At 43.5% G+C, this 23,952-nt stretch overlaps 1 protein-coding gene across 2 annotated transcripts in view; it reads left to right on the forward strand.

Annotated features, from left to right (window-relative positions):
• Positions 1-2,710: 2,710 nt before the first annotated feature.
• Kpna6 (karyopherin subunit alpha 6) overlaps positions 2,711-23,952 on the forward strand; it is a 31,055-nt gene continuing 9,813 nt past the window's right edge. Inside the window, exons 1-8 of one of the 2 annotated variants that reach the window (XM_021636796.2) lie at positions 2,711-2,844; positions 16,284-16,417; positions 19,318-19,410; positions 19,761-19,860; positions 21,673-21,767; positions 22,643-22,774; positions 23,287-23,375; positions 23,829-23,928. In XM_021636796.2, coding sequence (XP_021492471.1) covers positions 2,841-2,844; positions 16,284-16,417; positions 19,318-19,410; positions 19,761-19,860; positions 21,673-21,767; positions 22,643-22,774; positions 23,287-23,375; positions 23,829-23,928 — 747 coding nt within the window. In that variant the 5' untranslated portion in view covers positions 2,711-2,840. Of the gene's footprint in view, positions 2,845-3,151; positions 3,302-16,283; positions 16,418-19,317; positions 19,411-19,760; positions 19,861-21,672; positions 21,768-22,642; positions 22,775-23,286; positions 23,376-23,828; positions 23,929-23,952 lie in introns of those variants that run through there. The other variant, XM_021636803.2, reaches the window with a different exon arrangement.

A 23,952-nucleotide genomic window follows, 5' to 3' on the forward strand; every position in this document is an offset into this window, starting at 1 on the left:
GAGGTTAGAAGAGGATATTGAACCTCCTGAGATTGGGATTGCACATGCCTGGTCCTCTGCAAGAGCCACAGGTGCTCTGAATCACTGAGCCAACTCCCCAGCCCAATAAATGTAATTTTAAAAACTGTGTTTCTTGATAAAAGAAAAAAAAAAACAAAACAGCACAGTGGGGAGGCTGTTGGTCCTCTCCCTACTTGTGAGGTCACAGTTGTAGTTGCACTTACATTAGGTGTAAGGAGGAGAGCCATCCCAATGAGAATGAAGGATGGAAGGATGGAATTCTCCAGTGTGTTGGGAGAGGGCTAGCAGAATGTGGTTCCAACACAAGAAAGTGAAGAAAATGGGAGGTCTTTGGGAAGGTCAGGATCTGGATGAGGGGGAAATGTAATCGGGAGCAGGCTGAGTCCTAGAATGAAAGCAATGCTATGGGAACGGTCATCTGAGGGTCAGCTGGCCCCAGCAGGCATAGAGAGCTCTAAGAGGAAGGGATGCACACACCTGAGCAGTTAGAGAGCTCTAGGGGAAGGAATGTGCACACCTGAGCCGGTCTACTTTTGGCCAGAGATATGCAAATGAGCTCCGGAGGATGGGAGGCAGGCTTGGCAGTTCTGGCGGTTCTGTTAAGAGGGCATTGTGCCACAGATTGGGATAACAAAAAAGGGAAAGATGTCTTCCTTTCCTTAAATGACAGGGAAATGTGAACAGACCTTGGGAGCAAACCAATGTAAAATGCTAAAGGAAGAATGCACAGCCAGGGCTATCCCGAAAAATCCTGTCTCAAAAACAAAAACAAAAAAAAAAAGATGTTTTTGTTTTTCAGGACAGGGTTTCTCTGTGTAGCCTTGGCTGGCCTCAAACTCACAGAGATCTAACTGCCTCTGCCTCTTTGAGTGCTGGGATTACAGGTATGCACCGCCTTGCCTGGCTTTTTGAACTGGATCACATGGTCAAATAAAGAAGGCAAGGGACAGAACTGCATATGCACACACAGAGAAGATAATAGCCTGGGGGAAAGGGTTCTTCAAGCATAGCTGGAGTCTGAATTTTCTGTTGGTGTGCCTGTGTGCCAGCCAGACTGAGATGTTTGGGCATTCCACAGAGCAGGCAGCAGGAAATTGCTAAGCAAAAGAGCAACACTAATGTGTTTAGTTACCTTTGTTTTGTTTTGCTTTGTTTTGTTTTGTTTTGTTTTGTTTTTGAGACAGGATTTCTCTGTGTAGCCTTGGCTGTCCTGGGCTAAATTTGTAAACCAGGCTGGCCTTGAACTCACAGATATCCACCTGCACAGCCTCCCTAAGTGCTGGGATTACAGGCGTGCACCACCATGCCCAGTGGTTACCTTTGTTTTTCTGTGTTGCTCTTTTTCTAACTAAACTCAGGGCCCTGTGTTTGCTAAGCAAGTACTCTACCACTGAGCTAAATCCCTAACCCAAACACTAATTTGTGTGTGTGTGTGTATAGATACATGTGTGTCACAGTATGTGAGCAGAGGTAGCATACAATTGGGAGATGGAAATCTCTGTGCACCAGAGATTCCAGGAATCCAAAAGTACTACAAGCACTTTTTCCTGCGGAGCCATCTCTCTGGGTGGCTTTAAAGGCAGATGGGGCAGAAAAATGGGGCCTGGAGATTTGTGAGATATGGAGGCAGATTAGAGTGATAACAGAGAAAGGTAAACATAGAATTACAGCATTCCTTTTCCTCAAATTGAGTCATAGAAAGAAAATTTGAGAGTTTTTATCCACCAGGCATCTGGGCAGAGTTGGCAATTTGTTCTGATAGCCCCTGAGGTCATTCTTCCAAAGGATGGAGACTAAAGATTAGACATAATCCGGGTTGAGGTGGAAGACAAGAAGATTGGTATGCTATCACGAACAAAAAGGAGGCTTATCAACTATCAGCCCCAAATTCCTTGATTCAAAAGGCACATGCTTCAGGTTCCTCATCACTAAAAAAGGAATCCCACTAACCTGTTAATTTTGTGTGTGTGTGTGTGTGTGTGTGTGTGTGTATCCATTCCATAGCCCTAAACCAGACACTGTGGAAGGCGGTGGTTGCCATCTTCAGCAGCACAGAAAAGGCCAGTGGGCTTTGCCCCTCCCACACACACTTTCCGGAGAATCATTAACAAACCCGTGGCGTGATAGCACACACCTGTAATCTCAGCTCTAGGGAGGTGGACGCAAGAGGATCTGGAGTTAAAGTCTGGGATACTAGAAACGGAAAGGTCTGGGAGCCTTTAATCCCAGCGTTTCAGAGGTACCGGTTGGTGAAGCTCTTTGAGTTCGAAGTCTGCTTGGGGCTACATAGGGAGGTCCAGGGCAGCCAGAGATACATAGTGAAACCTTGTCTCAAATGAACAAAAACAAGAAACAAACCGTAGTTTAATCTTCACTTCTTTTCTGTATCTCCATAGCCGTGAACGAATCACTTCCTCTTGCTAGATAATCCTTTATTTAGCTCAGGATCTATACGTATTTAGCCTTAATTATAAAGAGAAGGGATATCTTTCTGGAAAAGGAGGCCGCGCCATAAAGAGGAAATGAAAACAGAAACAGCTGAGAGCTTGGCACACTTTGTTCAGCAAATAACCCTTCTAGTCTTGTCTGTCTATTCCGTTCCCGATTGCTACCTTCAGAGGCTGCGTTCCCTTTAAACACGCGCTTATCAAACCATCTCCTGGAGAGAAGGGGGCGTGAGGGCTAAGAACGCGTTTTGTACCGTGTAGAACGTTTGTCCCCGTCAGGCCGCCGTCCTGCAGGTCCGCCATATTGTCTGCCGAAGCTGCCGCTGAAGGTACCGCTGCGGCCGCCGCCAAGTCTGAGCGAGCGGAGCCGCGATGGGTGAGTGAGGCGGCTCGGCGGACGGGTGTTCGGGCTGAGGTGTTGGGGAGCGGGGTCCGGCGAGGGCCTGACTGTAGAGTGAAGACGATGTCTGAGACATTCAGACAGGCATGGGAGGAGAAATCAGGTCGGGAGTGCCCCTCGGGCCAGTTCAGGGCCGGCGTAGGGCCGCTCGGGGAGCAGTCCCCGGGGCTGCTTCCCGGCTAGCGCCCCCGGGTCCCCACGTGGTCGCCTGGGGCCGGAGCTCGTGCGTCCCGGGGTGCGCAGAGCCCTGCCTGCCCTGCCCTCCCGTCCTGCGGGGGGCCGGGCTCCGGGCGGCAGGCCTGGGCGCCGCCGAAGGGAGCCTGCTCCCAGGGCGTTTGGCCGACGCGCTCCCGAACCAGTGAAGTCCTACCTGCCGACGTAGAGGGTAGAGTCCTCGGGAGAGGAGACGCAGGGGCAGGGCAGCCCCGGACCGGTGAGCAAGGGCAGGCCGGGGCCAGCAGAGCTTGGGCCTTGGAAGGCCAGAAAAAAACTGTCCCGGTCGGCGCAGAAATGGGGTGGTTCTGCTAGACGCGGTGACAGCCTTCATAGTGTTAGAAAGCCCAGAGCCAGGACTTCTTGGCATAGACAGGTCAGGCACATGAGGTTTCTGGACTAACTCTGGTTAGGAGAAAGAGAGACCTGTTGATCTTTTTTTAAGAGGACTCTGGATACGAGGGCCGTTGCCCAAAAGGATACGGTGGGGGGTCTTTGAATTTAGAAACAAAACCAGCATTGGTAATTTATTGGCACCAGTAAGGTAAAAACTTTAAATTTGCTCATCTGTATGTGCAGGCATTGTCGACAGTGTTTATTTTAACGTGTTGTTTAACCTAATTGCAGCCTAGTGGGATAGGTGCCGCTGTTATTCCTGTTTTACAGATGGGGAAACTGAGGCTTAGAGTGGTAAAGTAACTTACCCAAGGTCACACATCACACATTGATTAAACCAGGGTGTTCACTCCTGAGCCCTAGGATTTAACATGCTGCCTTTTATGGCCTGGCCCTCTAGTGGTGGGCTGAAAGAAGGAAGGGACAATTTTTAACCCTGCAAAAAGTTGTAAGGGTGTGTTGTGTTATGGGTCCAGTTTTGAAATCTTTAGTGTGAATGAAACTGAAAAGGTTCAGAGTGAATTGCAGAGCCCCATTTATTATAAGAGTGGCACCTAAAAAGAGTGGCACCTAAATGTGTTTCTGAAATTTGGTATAATTTGGTTCTGAGGGAACATAAGTTATTTTCCCTGCCTGTGATTTCAGAATCAGATAATCAGATACGGCCTGCCACTTTCTACCTTTCTAATCCAGTGACTTAAAAAAAAAAGTTTGTTTTTTTTTTTTTGAGACAAAATTTCCATGTGTAACAGCCCTAGCTGTCCTGGACTCACTTTGTAGACCAGGCTGTCCTCAAACTCACAGACCTGCCTCTGCCTCCCAAGTGCTGGGAATGATGTGGGTCACCATGCCTGACTTCATTTACTTAATTTACAAACAAAAGTGTTCATAGATAACGTGTCTAACGAGGCGAAATAAACCCTATAGTCCTCATTTCTGAGCTTTCACATCTCTAGGAAGGGAGTGTGTGGAGCCTAACAAGAGCTCTGTAAATAACACAGCATTCTTCTCCACCTTCAGTAACAGCAGTTCTTTTCCCTAAAGCACTCTGGTTTCCAGAATCCTCTGGAAAGTAGAAGATTGATTTTGGAGCTTAACTGGAGGGAAAGGAGTAATCTGTGAGATTAATTTTTACAGATTGAGAAATAATCTGCTCTATAGAGTTTCAGGATGCCCAGAACTACACAGAGAGAAACACTCTCTTGAAAAAAACAAAACAAGGGGTTGGGGATTTAGCTCAGTGGTAGAGCACTTGCTAAGGCCCTGGGTTCAGTCCTCAGCTCTGGGGGGGCGGGGGAGGGGGAAGATTTAAGGTGTTAAATGAAGTTAGTTTTTGTTTTGTTTTCCCTGTTACATTATGAGATGAAAGTTCTTCATCCGGACAAAGAACAAGACCTGATCAAAATCTCAGAAAAGGATTTTTAGTATATAGTCAGGTGACTTCCAGTCCAACTTTAGTGACCAAGCTAACATAAGACATATTTAATCCCAATGTGTGCCTAGGTAGGTTGGGTGCTCCCTGTGACAACAGTGAATCTTTGCTTTGAGAAGATTTGGTAACTAGTGCAGGGGTACTGGTTCTGATACAGGGGCTTCTCCCAGAGTCAGCTCTGTTTCACTGCCTCGTGTGTGTGCTCCAAGGGCCTATGTTTCCCAGAAACAGGGTTTCTCTGTGTAGCCCTGGCTGTCCCCTTGTCGACAAGGCTGGCCTCCACCTCACAGAGATCTGGCTGCCTCTGCCTCCTGCGTGTGGGATTAAAGGCGGGCACTACCATGGTGGCTTGGAAGAACCTTTTTTATTTAAAGCTGACTTACTGGCTTAAAAAAATATCTTATTTGCCAATTTGTATTTTAAATTGGTTTTGCGGAATTTTAGAGAAGACGCTCACAGGAAAGCTATATTAGTAATAGCTGGTGCGTTTGCGGAGCCTGTGGTCAGCACGCTTTCATATACTTTGCAGATTAATTCATTTAATTCTCAGGGTCTCATGTTTTAGTTGCAGAAACTGAAGCATGAGAACTCTACTACTGAGCTCTTCTCCCAGACCTACCAGACCTAGTGTGTACAGCTGCGTCTTTGTTTTCTGGGGGTTTTATGTTCTTCTTGGTTTTTGATAGTCTGGGTAGTCATGTACCACATAACAACTTTTCAGTGATGAGCACATTGTAGTTATGATTAAAATCTGGAAGATTATAGTGAAGCTAAAAAACTCCACTTCTCTAGAGAACATTTGCCTGAAGAAGCTTTTGTCAATCTTAATGAGTTCTTTAAAATTTTTAAGTTATTAGCCTGGCCTGGTGGCTTGCACTGTTTGTCTCAGCTACACAGAAGGCTGAAGCAGGGATTGCTTGAGCCTGGGCAACATAACAAGACCCTGTCTCAGAAGTCTGAGTTGGGTGGGAGAAATGGCTCAGAGGTCAAAGGTAATTGCTGCCAAGTCTGGTGTCTTGAGTTTAATCCCCAGAAGCCACAACTTATCTTAGCACCACACATGTCCCTCTTCATGAACACGGACTAAATAAATAAAAGTTATACTGGAGATATGGCTTAGCAGTTAAGAGCATCAGCTGCTCTTTAAACTGGGGTTTGATTCCCAGCACCCACATGGCACGACTGTCTGTAACTCCAGGCATAGGGGATCTGAAACCCAGACAAGACACCTACACACATAAAAGTAAATGCATAAAAAGTGATAAACTTTTAGCTGGATATGGCAGCTCTGGCCTGTAATATCTTAACACTTGAGACTATGTTTGGGACAGCCTGAGCAAGACTGACTCAAAAAACAAGCAAACAAACAAACAAACAAAAACTAAGGGCGTGGTATACACAAGTGCTTGCCAAGAATACATAAAGCCAGCAGAGATGGTGGCACATCTTTTAATCTCAGAGGCAGAGGCAGCTGGATCTCTGAGTTGAGGACAGTCAGGGCTACACAGAGAAACCCTATCTCAAAACCAATAAAAACAGAAAAGCCTTTTTTTTTTTTTCTTTTTTTTCCCATGTGAGTATTTGGAAGTAAACCCAGGTCCTTGACAAGAGCAGCTGGCATTCTAAACCACTAAGCCATCTCCACAGCAACTCAAAGGCTTATGCATTTTATGTGTATGTGTGAGTGCCTGTATATATATGTCTATACCATGTGGGTGCCTGCTGCCCATGGAGGCCCGAAGAGGGTGTTGGATCCCCTGGAACTGGAGATAAGATAGTTGTGAGCTACTTTGTTGGTGTTCTGAACTGAACTAGCTCTCCAGCTGAAAAAGTAAAAAAAAAAATACCTTTTTTTCTTTTTTCAAGTATCTTGGGCTTTTTTTTTCTTTTTTTTTTTTTTTTAAGCAACAACAAGGCCTTAATCTGTAGTACCAGGTGACCTGGAACTCAGTCTTTCTACCTCAGCTTCCCCTGTGCTGGAATTACAGACAAGCTCTACCATACTTGTCTGAAAAACAAAAACATTTGGGGCTAGAAAGATGGCTCAGTAGTCAAGAGCATTTATTGTGTAGTATCCCAAGTTCAGTTCCCAGCACCCACCTCAGGCAGCTCACAACAGCCTGTAACTTCATTACCTTGTAGGCATCTGTGTTCACCCACATACGTGTACAGATGTACACACACATAAAAATAAAAAAATAGAATAAAAAATGTAGGCGACATGGTGGTATGTGCTTTATTTTTCACAGTCCCAGTACTTGAAGGATTGTTTTGAGTTCCAGGCTGGCCTGGATTATGTAATGAGACCATGTCTCAGAAAGAGAAAATAAGGTTATAAAGAAAGAACATATATTTATACAGCTGTATACTGTGTTTGTATTTTAAGCTATTATTTCAAAATAGTCAAAACATTAAATTTTTAAAAGTTTATACTGTGAAAAGAAAAAAAAATATTAAAAGAATTTGTTTATTTTGTATGTGAGTGCACGCCAGAAGAGGGCACCAAATCTCACTGTAGATGGCTGTGAGCCACCATGTGGCTGCTGGGAATTGAACTCAGTACCTCTGGAAGAGCAGCCAGCTCTCCACCCCTTTTAGAAGTTATTTTAATTATGTGTACTTAGATATGTTTGTGTGTGGGTATGTGCCCGTGAGTGCAGATGCCTGTAGAGATCAGAGAAGAGCGTTAGATCCCCCGGAACCGGAATTTCAGGCGTTTGTGAGCCACCCAGAACGAATCCAGGGAATGAAACCTGGATCTTCTACAAGAGCAGTAAGCGCCCTTGACAAATGAAACGTCTCTTCGGCGCCGAGAAGAAAAAGGTTCCATGCATTTAGGTGTGGACTGGTCACCTCAGAGTGAGCAGCAGCATCCAAAGCTTTCACACTTTGACGCAGCATTCATTCACTATTCACTACCTGAAATAATAACCTCTACGCAGTAGTCTTTCGTGCTAAGTGTTCAATGCAGTGGGCCCTTTTGTACTACATTAGTTTTATTTTGTTTGTTTTTTTTGTTTTTTTCCTGTATTGGTTTTCTTCTTTCTTTTTTTTTAATTTTTTTTTTATTTTTGGTTTTTCAAGACAGGGTTTCTCTGTGTAGCCCTGGCTATCCTGGACTCCAAACTTTGTAGACCAGGCTGGCCTTGAACTCGCAGAGCTCTGCCTGCCTCTGCTTCCCAAATGCTGAGATTAAAGGCAATGCACCAGGCTAGAGAGAGGGCTCAGAGGTTAAGAGCACTGACTGTTTCTCCAGAGGTCCTGAGTTCAATTTCCAGCAACCACATGGTGGCTGACAACCATCTATAATGGGATCCGGTGCCCCCTGCTGGCCTGCAGGTGTACATTCAGACACAATGATGTATACATAATAAATAATAAATATTTAAAAAAAAAAAAAAAGCAATGCACCACCACTCCCAGCTGCATTTTATGTTTAGATGCATAAATACTTACCATTTTGTTTCTCCTCTAGTATTCTGAACCATAACATGCTTTGTAGCCTGTGAGCAATAGGCTACACCATATAACCTAGCTGTATAATAAAACACACCATCAGTAGGATCATGTAAGCAGACCCTGTGATGTTCTCACAATGATGAAATCTGTTAAGGATGCATTTCTCAGAACATATCCCATTGCTTTGACTATTAATAGACTCAGTATAGTTGTTACGAGAATATGGGCTACTAAGGTCAGTGTTCCTCTGGAAAAAGCCCTTTTCTGACTGAAATTGCCTCTGGCAATGCCAAGCTTATGAGACATAATTTGTATGATAGTTTAAAAGTGTGGGTAGATCCAGCAAGATGGCTGAGCAGATAAAGGTGCTTGCTGCCAAGTCCAAAAACCAACATTGAGGATGGAGATACCAAAGTCATACCAGTTATGTTTAACTCTACACATGAACCACAGCTCTCACACATGTAAAACACATAAATGTAATTTTTTTTCCCCTCAAATGTAGAGCTAGGGTTGTGGTTTATTCAGTTGGTAGAATGTTTGCCTTGAATTTACAAAGATCTGAGGTGATCCTCAGAACTTCTTAAACCAGGAATACTGTTAAATACCTATAATCCCAGTACTGTGTAGGCAGAGGCAGGAAGATTGGAACCTCAAGGCCATTCTTAGCTACCTAGCAAGTTCAAGGCCAGCCTAAGCTAAATAAGACTCAAGAGTTAGCTACAGAGGACAAATGTAAAGAAGTTCTCTCTTTGTTTTGAGCTGTCAAAATAGCTAATTTTTTTAATTAAACTTTTATTTTTTTTTAGATTAATCACAGTTTATTCACTTTGTATCCCAGCTGTAGCCCCCTCATTCCCTCCCAATTCCACCCTCCTTCCCTCATCTATCTCCCAAGCCTCTCTCTAAATCCACTGATGGGGGAGGTCCTCCTCCCCTCCCCTCTGACCCTAGCTCATCAGGTCTCATCAGGACTGGCTGCATTGTCCTCCTCTGTTGTCTGGCAAGGCTGTTCCCCCCTCACGGGGAGATAATAGCTACCTTTTAAAGTATTTTATGTGTTGCCCAGCATTGGTGGCACATGCCTTTAATCCTAGCACTTGGGAAGCAGAGGCAGGTTAATCTCTGAGTTTGAGCTAGGCTGGTCTACAGAATGAGTTTCAGGACAGCCATGACTACACAGAGAAACCCTGCCTTTAAAAAATTATATATAATGTGTGTTGGTGTTTTGTGTTGCTTGCGTGTATGTGTGTCTGTACCACTTGTGTTCCTGACGTCTGCAGAGGCCAGAAGAAAGGAATCAGATTCCCTGGGACAGCTGGTTATGAGCTACCATGTAGGTGCTGGGATTGAACCTGGGGCCTTTGAGAGGGTAGCTAGTGATCATAACCTGAGCCATTTTCCAACCCCCAAATTAATTAACTTTTGAATTGTCTTATGTTGGTGCTAAGATAGAATAATGAAGATTTCTACTTTGTTTTTGGCTGCAAATAATGGAACCTTTTTAACTGATAATACTTTTAGCCAGGTAAACCAGAACACCTCTTTTTTTTTCCCCCTTTTTTTTTTCTCCCCCCCCCCTTTTTTTTAAGTCTTTCTCTAGCTTTATTCAGTAAACCACTGGTAACCTGATTGTCTCATTAGTATCAAGCCCCCTCTCCTGGCCTGATACACATTGGGCAGAAAACCTTACCCATCTTTGATTCCTTTTTTTTCTTTTTTTTTTTCTTTTGCTTTTGATTTTCTATATTGTAGTTGGACACTGTGTGATGCTGTCACTTCAGTATCTTCTGAGTTGTTTTGTGTAGATTTCTGGTTTGCGTGGTTTGGTTTTTGAGATAGTGTTTCTCTGTGTATCCTTGGCTGTCCAGACTGTTTCTCTGTGTGGTCCTGGCTGCCCTGGGCTCACTTTGTAGACCAGGCTGATCTCAAACTCACACAGACCAACCTTCCTCTGGCTTCCTGAGTGCTGTGAGCTGCCACGCCTGTCTTGTGTAGGTTTTTCTTAAAACTTGGTAGCATCATTTAACCATGCCAAGTCTTGGACTCCTTAAAATGATATGCAGAGATACTTTTATTTTCAATTTTGACATAGGGTTTCACTATGTAGCCCTACCAGTCCTCAAACTCACTATATAGACCAGGCTAGCCTCAAACTCAAATAGATCCTCTGCCTCCCCAATACTGGGCTTAAAAGCATGGACCACCATCTTCAGCCAGTGATGCTAATTTTAAGTTTTTAGTTTGTTTGTTTGTTTTTCAGAGCTGAGGACTGAACCCAGAGCCTTGCATTTGCTAGGCAAGTGCTCCACCACTGAGCTAAATCCCCAGCCCTTAATTTTAAGTTTGTTAAGTGAAGATGTAGTGAAATGCTGAATTGTTTAAAAAAAGAAAACAAAAAAACCAAAAACATGTTGAGCAGGGCATGGTGGTACGTAATTGTAATCCTAGCACTCAAGAGACTGAGCAGAGAAGGATCATAAGTTGAAGACAGGCCTGGATCATATATGGGCACTCTTTCTATCAAAACACAAACCAAGACAAAACACTTTGTAAACCGCGGAGGTTTATTTATGCTTGGGAGTTCCTAAGACTGTCAGAAATGTGTGCTTTTTGATGGTCACACCTCTGTTGAGAACCACAGTTCTAGGTTAGCTCCCCTTTGTTAGCTGTGTTGTGTCAGTGTGTCAGACCTGATCTTGTTCTCTTCATCTCAGGGACTTCTAAAATCCTAGTATGTAGGTCAGCGTGCTAGCATTTTCTGTTGGTTTTCTAGTTTTATGACATTTATGCTTGTCTATGCCGCATCCCACTCGTTTTTCTCCTTTGTATGTAAGTATTTCTGGTGGACTGAAGTAAAATCCTAGAAATTACATTTGTTTATATGTGGATTCGAGTAGGTGTGCCATGGCACACATGTGAAGGTCAGGATTCTCCCTTCCACAGTGTATATTCTTCAGGATTGAACTCAGTTCGACTTGGCGTCAGGCTTGGTAGTGGGCACCTTGACCTGCTGTGTTGGAGATTCTGTATATAGTCCTTGATATCACAGATGATTGTGAGCCACCATGTGGGTGCTGTGAATTAAACCTTGGTCCTCTGTTAGAGTAGCCAGTGCTCTTAACCACTAAGCCATCTCTCCAGCCCCTTTTAAAAAAAGATTTATTATGTATACAGTGTTCTGCCTACATGTACATCTGCAGGCCAGAAGAGGGCACTAGATCTCATTCTAGATGGTTGTGAGCCACCATGTGGTTGCTGGGAATTGAACTCAGGACCTTTTGAAGAACAACCAGCGCTCTTAACCTCTGAGCCATCTTTCCAGCCCTGAGTATATCTTTTTTTAATGACATTTAGTGTGTGTACATGTGACAGTTCTCTCCCCCACCCATTAACTTTGTTAAAAATAATTACCAAAATTCAATAAACCTGTAAAGAACTGACAAATGTGAATGACAGAGGCTGGTGGTAGTGACATAATCCTAGCACCCAGGAGGCAGAGGCAGGTGAATCTCTGAGTTCAAGGCAGCCAGCAGGAATTCAATCCTCACTTTAACTTTTGCCATTTCATTTTGAGATCTAGCACTCAAGAGAAACCTCTAGTCACAACCATCTAGTCACCATAATTTTGTGGTATACATTTTGTTTTTGTTTTGTGAGCTGGTAACAGTGCTGCTTTTGAACTACTAAAGAAAGATTATCAAGATGGCTCAGGTCATAAATCCACTTGCTATAAAAGCCTGCGGGCCTGGAACCCATGTAAAGGTAGAAAGAAAGAACTAACTCTGAATTTGTCCTCTGACCTCAACATGTGCACACGGCACACTCCCTGTATACACACAGATAGAATCCTAATAGATAAAAATATTTTAAAAAGAAAAACAGTTCTACAGGATAAAATTTGGTGGGGCAGGAGAGGTGGCATTGAGTGTTAAGAGTGCTTGTTATTCTATGGTGGATCCAGGTTTGGTTCTGCCATCTTCATGGCAGCTAACAGGCATCTGTAATTTCATTTTCATTTTCACTGTTTTCTGGCCTTGATAGGTATCAAGCATGGGGCATGAACACACATTCAGGGAAAGCATCTATACACATAAAATAACAGTAAAATAAAACGAGGTTTTTACATGAACTTGAGTTAAGCAGATACTACATAAATCCTCACCAGTCAAATATAAGTTTTCAATGGGAACACCTCTTTCAGAAGACTAGACATTAAAAATGGGTGTGGTGTTAAATTGTGTGTGTGATCCCAGGGACAGAAACCAGAGAATCAGGAACTCAAGGCCAACCTGGACTTTTTAAGTTTAAGGCTAGCCTATGCTACATGAGACCCTGTCTCAAAAAACCCAAAAGATGAGAAGTTGATTTGGGGGAGATTGAAAGATTTTATGTGTGTGAGTGGTTTACCTGCATGTATGTAAGTGGGCTGCCTGCATACAGTGCCCATAGAGGCCAAAAGAAGGCTTCTTGAAACTGAAGTCACAGGTGATAAAGTGCCACCTGCTGTGGGCTTTGGTAACAAACCCAGGGCCTGTGCAAGAGCAGTATGAGCGCTAAACCTCTGATCCATCTCTCCAGCTCCAAAAACAACAACAACAACAAAAAATTTTTAAATGGAAGATTTTGAAGATCTTTTCAGTCTGGGTTTAGTAGGTGAATCTTGTTCACTATAACTAGAGAAATCATCCTGACTGACCTCAAGAAGACCACTTCAGCAGCTAGCTGTGATGATTGGGCCAGATAGGAGCTTGGCACAGGCATTGTGATCCTTGCCTGACACAGTGCCTAATAAGAGTGCCCTCCTAGCAGGAATTGAAAAGTGATCCAGCACAAGAAAGGAACTTGCTGTATACTGCAGACTAATTGGTCTAATAATTACAAAATCATCAAGCATTGAAGGCTTGATGATTATCCAAAAAAGATAAATTTGTTAAGAAAGGACTTGTGAGGCCAGCTTGGTGGTATATATCTGTAATTCCAGCACTTGGGAACCTGAGGCAGCGGGTGACAAGTCTGTTTTGTTTGTTTTTTGAGACAGGGTCTTCTTATGTAGCCCCAGCTTCCCTGGAGCGCCCGTGTGTAGACCAGGTTGGCCTTAAATTCACAGAGATCCACCTCCTAAGTGCTGGGTGGTAAATTCAAAGCTTACATGAGCTACATGTGAGACGTTGTGTGTCTTAAATGAATGAAACAAATGGTAATAGACATCCAGGTACACACACCTACTCATTAACCAGCATAAATCAAACATACAAGACAAAATAAGCAACAGCAACAACAAAAATACATAGGTATAAATTAGATTTAAAATTTAAGCTTCCATGTTTCAAGGGACACTTGAAGAAACTGAAGGGGAGCCTGGAGACACAGTCCAGTAGGTGCAGTACTTGCTGTATAAGTGTGAGGACTTGCGTTCAGATCCCCAGAACACGGATGAAGATCACGTGGGCATAAGGATTTCATGGCAGTTGCGCTGGGTATAGAGTGGGGACGTTTTAACAATATTAATTCTTATAATCCACAAACACAGATGTTTTCGTTCATTATTTTTGCTTCCCTTTCAGTTGTTTATTTCTAAACTGTAGCTCAGTCTATTCTGGAATTCATTATTTAGCCTAAACTGGCCTAGAACTTGTGGTATTGCTATTGTCTCATTCCTAAATGCTGGAATTATAGGTAGCATGAAGCACCATACTTGTTTTTTGTTTTGTTTTGTTTTTTTAAGATTTATTTATTTATAATGTATACAATGTTCTGTCTGCGTTTACACCTGCACGCCAGAAGAGGACACCAGATCTCATTATAAATGATTGTGAGCCACCAGGTGGTTGCTGGAATTGAACTCAGGACCTCTGGAAGAACAACCAGTGCTCTTAACCTCTGAACCATCTCTCTAGCACAGAGCCACCATACTTGGCTAATATTTTTGTCAATGGTATGAATGTGTGTGTGTGTATACACATTTTTTTAAAGATTTATTTATAATGTATACACTGTTCTGTCTGCATGTGTGCCTGCACACCAGAAGAGGGCACCAGATCTCATTATATATAGATGGTTGGGAGCCACCATGTGGTTGCTGGGAATTGAACTCAGGACCTCTGAACAGTCAGTGCTCTTAACCACTGTGCCATCTTTCCAGACTGTTCTGAAATTCAGAGATCCACCTGCCTCTGCTTCCTGAGTGCTGGGATTAAAGACGTGTGCCATACCATGCCTGGAAATTGTAGTTATTTTTATGTTTCATAAACTTTTAAATGTTTTGTCTTTCCATCTTTGCATTTGTAGTTTCCTTTTTCTCCCTGTCAGCGTTCAATCCCCGCCAGACCCTTCTTTTTGAGACAGGGCCTCACAGAATGCGGCATGCCTATAATACCAAATTTTTGCTGCCAACCATATACTCATTCATAGTAATAACTAGGCAGACTGGCCAGAAGACACACAGTTTAGGCCAGTCTAGTTATTTTATCTTTGGTAAGACAGTAAACCAAGTGAGTTTTAGAAGAACATCTATGTTTGGTGCTATTCAAGTCTCAATACTATAACTTTGTACTTAGGGAATGTTTTATTTGATTATTCTATTGTTGTAGGTGTTGGCTCATGCATTAACTTTAGATTTGTTGTTGCTTGGACTTTGGTCTACAGAGAGAATTTGCTGTAAAGGAAAAAAATTGCATTCTGAAAATGGTTCCTAAAAATCAGGTGTAACTGATGAGGTAGGGATCACATAAGCAGGAGGGAAAAATGAAGTGCTGTCTTTAAGGGGGAGGCGTCTTTAGGAACAGGGGTTTTCTCCTGTGCTTCTGCAGATGTTCATCCTTCTTTCTCGCCTGCTTCTCCAGTGAAGTCATAAGTAGATATTTGTGATAGTTACTTATCACCATGGTAACTAAAGAAGCAATGTGGTTCCTATTTCAGTTTAACTGTCAACTGTGCTCAAAGGAGAGTACAGCCTCTGGGACAGCACAGGCTTAGTCATGAAAAACTATGTGTCAGGTAATAGAGGACAGCATTCCACAGGGACTTGCCTTCAGTAGTCTCCCCTCTGACTGCTCAGGGACCCAGAGAGGCCGCTGTAGGTCCTTATGACTGTGTGCGCACGCACACACATGGCATAGTGTGTGTGTAGAAGTCAGAGGACAGTTTGCAGGAGTTTGAGTCTACCCTTCAACTGTGTGAATCCTGGGGATAGAATTAGGTCATTAGTCTTGGTAGCAAGAACCATTACCTTCTGGACCATCTTAATAGCTTGTTCTCTTGTTTATTTTTTTATTTTTATTTTTAAGGTATATGTGTTTATATATACTTGATGCTCCATATGTGTACAGGAGCCTGGAGCATCAGAAGAGGCATCATATGCCCTGGAACTGGACTTACAGTTATGTGCTATCATGTGGGTGCTGGGAACTGAGCCTGGATCCTCCACAAGAGCAGCACATGCTCTTAACCAATGAATCACTCATCTCTCCAGTTTCTCTTGTTAGTTTTTTGTTTGTTTGGTTTTTGTTGTGATTTTTGTTTTAGATTTGTTTAGTTTACTTTATGTGTCCGGTACATTCAGAGGTTAGAAGATGGTACTGGGTCCCTTGGAACTGGAGTTACAGTCAGTTATCAGTCACCATATGGGTTCTGGGAATTGAACCTGGGTTCTCTGCAAGAGCAGCAAATGATCTTAACCACTGAGGGCTACCGTGCCTTCCTCTCCTCCCCCTTAAGGTAATAAATCTGTGTGGACTTTGCCAAATGGATCTCTAAGGCACAGCTAGAGGCACTTTCTCTGCTTTTTCATTTCTGTTCAGGTCAGGAGTTGTTTGCCATCTTCCTAGTCTTTCTCTTTATAGATATTTTCATTTTGTTCATGTGTGACAAGAAAATGCTGTTCTCACAATTCTGGCAATATCTTCCCTTTTAGAGACCATGGCAAGCCCAGGGAAAGACAATTATCGAATGAAGAGCTATAAGAACAATGCCTTAAACCCTGAGGAAATGAGAAGAAGGAGGGAGGAAGAGGGCATTCAGCTTCGGAAACAGAAGCGGGAACAGCAAGTAAGTTAACTGGAGTGCGCTCAAACACCCAGCTTCTGCAGCTACACTCCATCCTTCTGTCTAGGGCAGTGGTCCTCAACCTCCCTGATGCCGCCATCTTTAATATAGCTCCTCATGTTGTGGTGACCCTACCAGCCATAAATTATTTCATTGCTACTTCATAACTGTTATTTTGCTACTGTTGTGAATCCTAATGTAAATAGCTGTGTTTTCTGATGTTCTTAGGCAACCTCTACTCCCAAAAGGGTCTCGACTGACAAGTTGAGAACCGCTGATATAGGGAAATGTAGCCTACTTAGCGGGCTGGTCATTCAATTTGTTTGCTTGGGGTGCATGTGAGTGTGAGTGTGTGTGCACGTGTGTGCACAAGTGTGTGCACATGGTGGCCAGAAATTGATGTTAGAGTCTTTCCCAGTTGTTGTCCATGTCAACTTTTTTAGTCAGGGTCCATCACTGAACCTGCTGCCCACTGATTGCCTCGAGTAGCCAGTGAGCTGCAGAGACCCTGCCGCCTAAGTGCTGGGATTGTAGGTGTGCACTGCTGCACCTCACTTAGATGTAGGTGCTGGGGATCTGAACCTCGCAAGCACTCTGCTCTTTAATCCATCTCCCTGGCCCTCCAGGTTCCTTTTGTGAAGGAATGCTGGAAACTTTGAGAAAGGAAAAACTAATTTCTATCCCCTTTCCAAAAATTAAACCAACCCAAGCATCATCTTGTTGTTGTTGTTTTGTTTTGTTTTTCCAGACAGGGTTTCTCTGTGTAGCCTTGGCTGTCCTGGAATTACTTTGTAGACCAGGCTGGCCTCAAACTTGTGGTTTTATTTGTTTGCCTGGTTGAGGTGCGTGTGTTTGTATGTGGCATGCATGTGGAAATCAGAAAACTGTCAGTCTCAGCCTCCATCTCCTTTGAGACCGGGTCTCCCTGGTTGGTTGGTTTTGTGTTGTTACTGTTGCACATGCCGGCCCCTCGCTGCCTCCCATCTGTAGCAGCACTGGGGTTACATGCACTCCAGAAACTCAGTCTCAGGTCCTCGTGTTTGTTCAGCGAGTGCTTTACCCACTGGACCATCTCTTAGCCCCTTTTTTGTTAATCTTTTAACATAAATTTGGGGCTGCAGAGATGGCTCAGGTGTCAAGTGTGCTTACTGCTCTTGAAGAGGACCCAGGTTCAGTCTCTAGCACCTTCTTGGTGGTTTGCAGCCATGTGTGACTCTAGTTCTAAGAGATCTGATGCACTCCTCTGGCCTCTGTGTGCTCCTTCATGCATGTGCAATACCTGAACTCACGCAGGCACATACACACATACATGTACTTTTTTTTTTTTTTAATCTAAAAACTTTAAAAAGTTGTTCTTGCTGGGAAGTGGTTGTGCATACCTTTAATTCCAGCATTCAGGAGGCAGAGACAGGCAGATGCCTGTGAGTTTAAGACCAGCCTCGTCTACAGAGTGAGTCCCAGGACAGCCAGGGCTACACAGAGAAACTCTTGTCCCAGAAAACTAAATAATGGGGCTGGAGAGATGGTTCAGAGGTTAAGAGCACTGGCTGCTCTTCAAGAGGTCCTGAGTTCAATTCCCAGCAACCACATGGTGGCTCACAACCATAAATAATGAGATCTGGTACTTTCTTCTGGCATGCAGGCAGAACATTGTATACAAAATAAATAAAACCAAATAAAATTATTCTGATAATTTCATATATGTATGTAATGTACTTGATCATAATTATACTCCATTACTGTGTCTTATCCCATTCCTACTGAGTCCCTTTCTTCTCAGTAAGCCCTCCTACTTTCATGTCTTTCTGTTCTTTTCTTTTTTCTTTTTTGTAACCCACTGAGTTTAACTAGGGTTGTTTGCAGGAGCATCCATGAAGGTTATTTAATGGCGCCTGGATAACTTATCAGTAGCCACACCAGTGAGGGAAAATGACTCTTCCCTCTGCCAGCACCCTTGTGCCTTTGTCTTCGTACTGCACACACTGTAGTCAGTATTTGGCCATAAGAGGTTTAGCTGTCCCTCTGGGCTGCCTTATGTTTTAAGAGTTAGGGTTTCAGGACAGCCAGGGCTACAGAGAATGATGCTGTCTCAAAAACAGAACAAAAAAGCACTTTGATTTCGTGTATGTGAATGTTTTGTGTATGTAAATGTACCTTGTCTGTGCCAGCTCTTGGCGGAGGTAAGAAGAGGACACTGAATTCCCTGGAACTGGAGAGTTTCCAGCTGGGAACCAAACCCGGGTCCCCTTCAAGAGCAACAGTTAGCAACGTCTCTAGCTTTTTGCCCTTTTGAGACTGTTCTGTGTTAAATGTGCCTGGGACAGGCCCCATGGGGGGGGGCACATCTTTAATTCCAGCACTCAGGAGGCAGAAGCAGGTGCAACTGTGTGAGTTTTAGTCTACAAAGTGAGGTCCAGGACAACCAGGGCTATTACACAGAGAAACTGTGTCTAAAGAAAAAGAAAAAAAAAAGGTGCCTAGGTCAGAGACTGATCATTCTTACCATTGTCACCACCCATGCACGGCCAGATGTGTTGCTTAAATCTGAGTTCAGTCGTGTTGCTGCGTTGTTTCCTCCTTTCTGGAATTCACTCTGTAGACCAGGCTGGCCTCAGTGATCTGCCTGCCTCTGCCTCCTGGGATTAAAGGGGTGGACCACCACTGCCCTTTTAAAGTTTTTCATACCCCTCAGGATTTATACAGAATGCAAAGCTGTTTTGAAATAATTTTTATATGTGAATTGATGTGACATAGCAAATAAAGCTGTTGAATGTCTTGTATCTGCTAAAGTTTGGCATCATTTTCCTCATGCTAATATTTCCTTGTCATCATATCATAACCTAGCTTCAGGCTATTCAATTTGTGAGTAGTGTTACCCTCTGTCTCCTCATTTCACTTTTCAGCTTTTTAAAAGGAGAAATGTGGAGCTGATTAATGAAGAAGCTGCCATGTTTGATAGTCTGCTGATGGATTCCTACGTGAGCTCTACAACTGGGGTAAGCCCTTCAAAGGCATGGTCACAGCTGCTCTCAGCAGAAATCAGAGGGCCGTCCCATCTCGTATCTTTGCAGTCATGTTAAGCACTTCTTTAAACTTTGTGGACAGACAACTTAAACAATCAGCAAGGAATCACCTCTGATGCAAGTCCCTGAAGAAATGTCTAGGGAAGTTGCATCACGGATTACATTCAGATACTGTATCTTGAAGAGGACGTGGATTAGATAAGCCCTCTTTCTGGTTCTATTGTGCCATCCTCTTACTCAACGATCTTGAGAAGCAGGATACCTTGCAGGATTGTGTGCTTTATTATTGACCCACAAGGTCATAAACGTGTTTTATATTCTAGGAGAGTGTGATCACAAGAGAGATGGTGGAGATGCTCTTTTCTGATGATTCTGACTTGCAGTTAGCAACCACACAGAAATTCCGGAAACTCCTCTCCAAAGGTATAGAGCCTGGTCCTTCACCGAGAGGGGTTATATGATTTAGCCTCTTGTCTCTTTTATTTAACTACTACACATTGCTCATCCAGCTGTAGCCTTCCTGGCCAGTTTTTTTTTTTTTTTTTTAATAATTCAGGTACATTCCCACTTTTATACTTAATATTCCCTCTTCTAATATCCTCTTGTCCCAAAAATATATCAGCACCTCCGTCAGCTATCTTTTGGTTTTGTGAGACAGAGTTTCTCTGTGTAGCCTTGGCTGTTCTGGGCTCAGTTTGTAGACAGGCTGCCCTCGAACTCAGAGAGCTGCCTGCCTCTGTCTCCCTGAGTGATTAAAGGTGTGAGCTACTGTGCCCAGCTCACACCTGGGTTTTTAAAGAGTTTTTAATTATGTGTGTATATCACATGAGTGTATGTGCCCGCAGAGGCCAGAAGGTCCTCTGCAGTTGGAGTTATAATCTCTTATGAGCCACTTGGCATGACTAGGTGCTGAGAACAGAACTCCTCAAAAGCAACATATGCTCTGAGCCTGGACAGACAGCTCGCTGGAGCCCCCAGTTACTTCTTAGTGAAGCCTGATCTGACCCCTGTCTGTTATATTGTTTACAGAATAATAGGAAGAGAGGAGAGTCTGCAGATAGAACTTTTTCTTTTCTTTCTTTTTTCCTTTCTTTCTTTCTTTCTTTCTTTCTTTCTTTCTTTCTTTCTTTCTTTCTTTTTTTTTTTTTTAAGATAGTCTGGTTTGGGCTGGAGAGATGGCTCAGCAATTAAGAGCACTGGCTGCTCTTTCAGAGGTCATGAGTTCAATTCCCAGCAACCACATGGTGGCTCACAACCATCTATAATGAGGTCTGGTGCCCTCTTCTGGCAGGCAGGCAGAACACTGTATATGTAATTAAAAAAAAAAAAAAGCCTTTAAAAATATAAAATTAAAAAAAAAGATAGTCTGGTTCTTGAATTCAAGATCCTCTGCCTCACCCCAACCCCCGCTCTGGGTTTACAGCCAGGCATTGGTGCACACCTTAATCCCAGCACTGAGGAGTCTGAAGCAGGCAGATCTCTGTGAGTGAGACCCAGCTTGAAAACACAGAGACAGGCAGACTGTATTTGCTGCCACTCCTACCAGCCTGCCTCTCTTTTCTGTAGTAGATTCTGTGAGTACAGGTACTTTGGGCTTTATTCACTCCTCTAGAACTGTGTGGTACATACAGTGGCTCATAAAAATATGATGTATTAGATATGCAGGGCTCAGCATTTGGTTTTCAGTCCTGAAAATACGCTACATGATAGCAAAAGTAATTTTTCCTTTAAGTATACTAAATATTCCTCCCAAGAATATTTCTTCTTCTCCTCTTCCTCCTTTTTATTTTTTATTTTTATTTATTTATTTATTTTGCTTTTTGAGACAGCGTTTTTTGTGTAGCCCTGGCTGTCTTGGAACTCACTCTGCAGACCAGGCTGGCCTTAAACTTAGGATCTTTCTGCCTCTGCCTCTCAAGTGCTGGGATTAAAGTTGTATGCCACCACTGCCTGGCAAGGTCAACAATGTTTGTTAGAAGGGAAATGTATAGACTAAGGTTGTTCTTTCTTTGGTCTTTTTTCTCCTTTTCTGTTGTGATTACATTTAGCAAGGCACAGGCGAGCATTTGTAAATTAGGATTGCCTTATACTTGTAACATGCCAAGGGTATTACACAGTTTGTAAATGAACAAGGGGCAGTTTTGGAATGTTCATAAGAGTGGTCAGAAGCATCTGGGATTGTGAGTGGAACAGTCAAAGCTTCTGACTTTTCATGTCTTTCCTGTCTCCTTCCAGAGCCAAGTCCTCCAATAGATGAAGTTATTAACACTCCAGGAGTAGTTGATCGCTTTGTGGAGTTTCTGAAGAGGAATGAGAATTGTACATTACAGGTAAAAGCTCTAAGACCTGAATGGCTGGATAGAGCTCCTCACATGACAATGGGTTGTATCTGCAGGCATAGCTGAAGAAAATGGGAAGGTAATATGAGGAAACTTTAAGGGAAATTGTCAATTTTGAAGTACCTTTCTTAAAAATAGTTTCAGGAATTTGTGTGGTAGCACAGCCATTGCAACTAGCAAAGGAAAAAAACCTGAGTTTGAGGCCAACCTGGTCCACACGGTAAGTGTCCTTTTGAGGGAACGAAAGAAGTGAAAGAAAGAAGTGAAATGGCTCATCAGATTTAGGCATTCTCCCATCAAGCCTGACAGTGTGACCCAGGACACACATGGTAGAGGGAGAACATGACATTATCTCTCTGTAAATCAGGGGATCTAGTGCACCTCTCATTTAGGTGATCTGCTACTGATTATTCAGCGAGCCAGAGTCTGTTCTCCAGAGACAAGTCCATCAGAACTTGTCAGGACCACTGAAGAGAGTAGGATGAGAGTCATCTCTACCAGGTGTGCTGGCTCGTGCCTGTAGTTCCAGCACATAGGGGACAGAAGCAAAAGCTGAAGGCCAGCCTTGGCTGCAGAGTAAGACTTTAGTGAGGGGAAGCGGGAAGGAGGGAACACACCACCACTCTTATGCTCGTTTCAGAGATGAAAGAACTGGTTTAGGAAATAAGACAGTAAGCCATAGGTGTCATAGTCACAGTTCTGGACTCCTGGATCATTAAAGTCTGTCTGCTTTTGCATGTGCTTTGTGCACATTACTGCTTGGTTTTGGCTTCTTTCTGTGCTAGAGATTGACTGTTTGAGGCAGCTGGTAGGTGATGGCTGCTCGGTCCAGAATGACCTCAGTTGTGGCATAATCTCACTTTCAGTTTGAAGCTGCCTGGGCTCTCACAAACATTGCCTCTGGAACCTCTCAGCAGACCAAAATTGTCATTGAAGCAGGAGCTGTCCCTATTTTTATAGAGCTGCTTAACTCAGACTTTGAAGATGTACAAGAACAGGTAATGCTCAAGATTTGATTGTTTTCATGGTGTACTGACAGTCCAATGAAAAAATTTATTGCATTTTTGGAGAAGTATGGAGAAATGGAGAAGGCTTGATTTCCCAGTTTTGAAAAGCCTGTGATACTTAGAAATGGAGAGTGGTGATGGAGTCTTTTCTCCTTTACCTCATGTAGATCTGGTCCATGGTAGAGAGGGGCTCAACACTTTGTGTCTCTTTTGTTTTAATGGAAGGGATGATCCGGTGATAGTTTGGTGTCTGGCTTCAGTTCAGGTGGTAGCCTGTCCTCCCCACTGAACCAGGTGTCCTGGGGAAAAGCTCTTCCACAATAAGTGCTCAGCAAGAATAATTCTAGACCCTGTGATCTGGATCTCCAGCAAGGAGATCACCTGAGCTTGCTATCCTGCTCTAACACTGTCCTCGCCCTGATGAAGTACCTTGTAGCACTGATAATAAGTAGTCACAGAAGCTGCCAGGCTCTGTGGATGACAGTTCCATCCTCCCTTTTCAGGCAGTCTGGGCTCTGGGAAACATAGCTGGAGACAGTTCGGTTTGCAGAGATTACGTCTTGAATTGTTCCATCCTTAACCCTTTGTTAACGTGAGTAATTGTCATCATTTGCACCTGGGGCATCTGTGGGTTGCTAGTGGCAGTGCATTCCTGGAAGGTTACTTGATCCCTTAAGATAAAGCCCTTGGCCCGGCAGTGGTGGCACACACCTTTAGTCCCAGCATTCTGGAGATAAAGGCAGGCAGATTTCTGAGTTCAAAGTCATATAGACCGAGTTCTGGGATGACCAAGGCTCTACAGAAAAACCCTGTCAACATAAAACAAAAAAGGTAATAAGGCCCAGTGTGGTGGTGCAGGCCTTTAATCCTAGCACTTGGGAGGCCAGTCTGGTCCAAAAAGCAAGTTTCAGACCAACCAGGACTTTCCAGTGACCCTTTTTCAAGAACAAAAAAGTCTTAGGGGTCTGGGTTAGCCTCTAGGGTTTATTGGTAACAGCCCTGTGCTAGAACTTTAGTGCTCAGATTATGGCTTCGTTGTTTACAGACTCCTTACTAAGTCCACCAGACTGACAATGACACGGAATGCAGTCTGGGCCCTGTCAAACCTCTGCCGAGGAAAGAACCCTCCTCCAGAATTTGCAAAGGTGAGAGCTACTTACTAACTGTGA

This window comes from Meriones unguiculatus, chromosome 3 (genome assembly GCF_030254825.1).
Source record: "Meriones unguiculatus strain TT.TT164.6M chromosome 3, Bangor_MerUng_6.1, whole genome shotgun sequence".
NCBI classification, from domain to species: Eukaryota; Metazoa; Chordata; class Mammalia; order Rodentia; family Muridae; genus Meriones; species Meriones unguiculatus.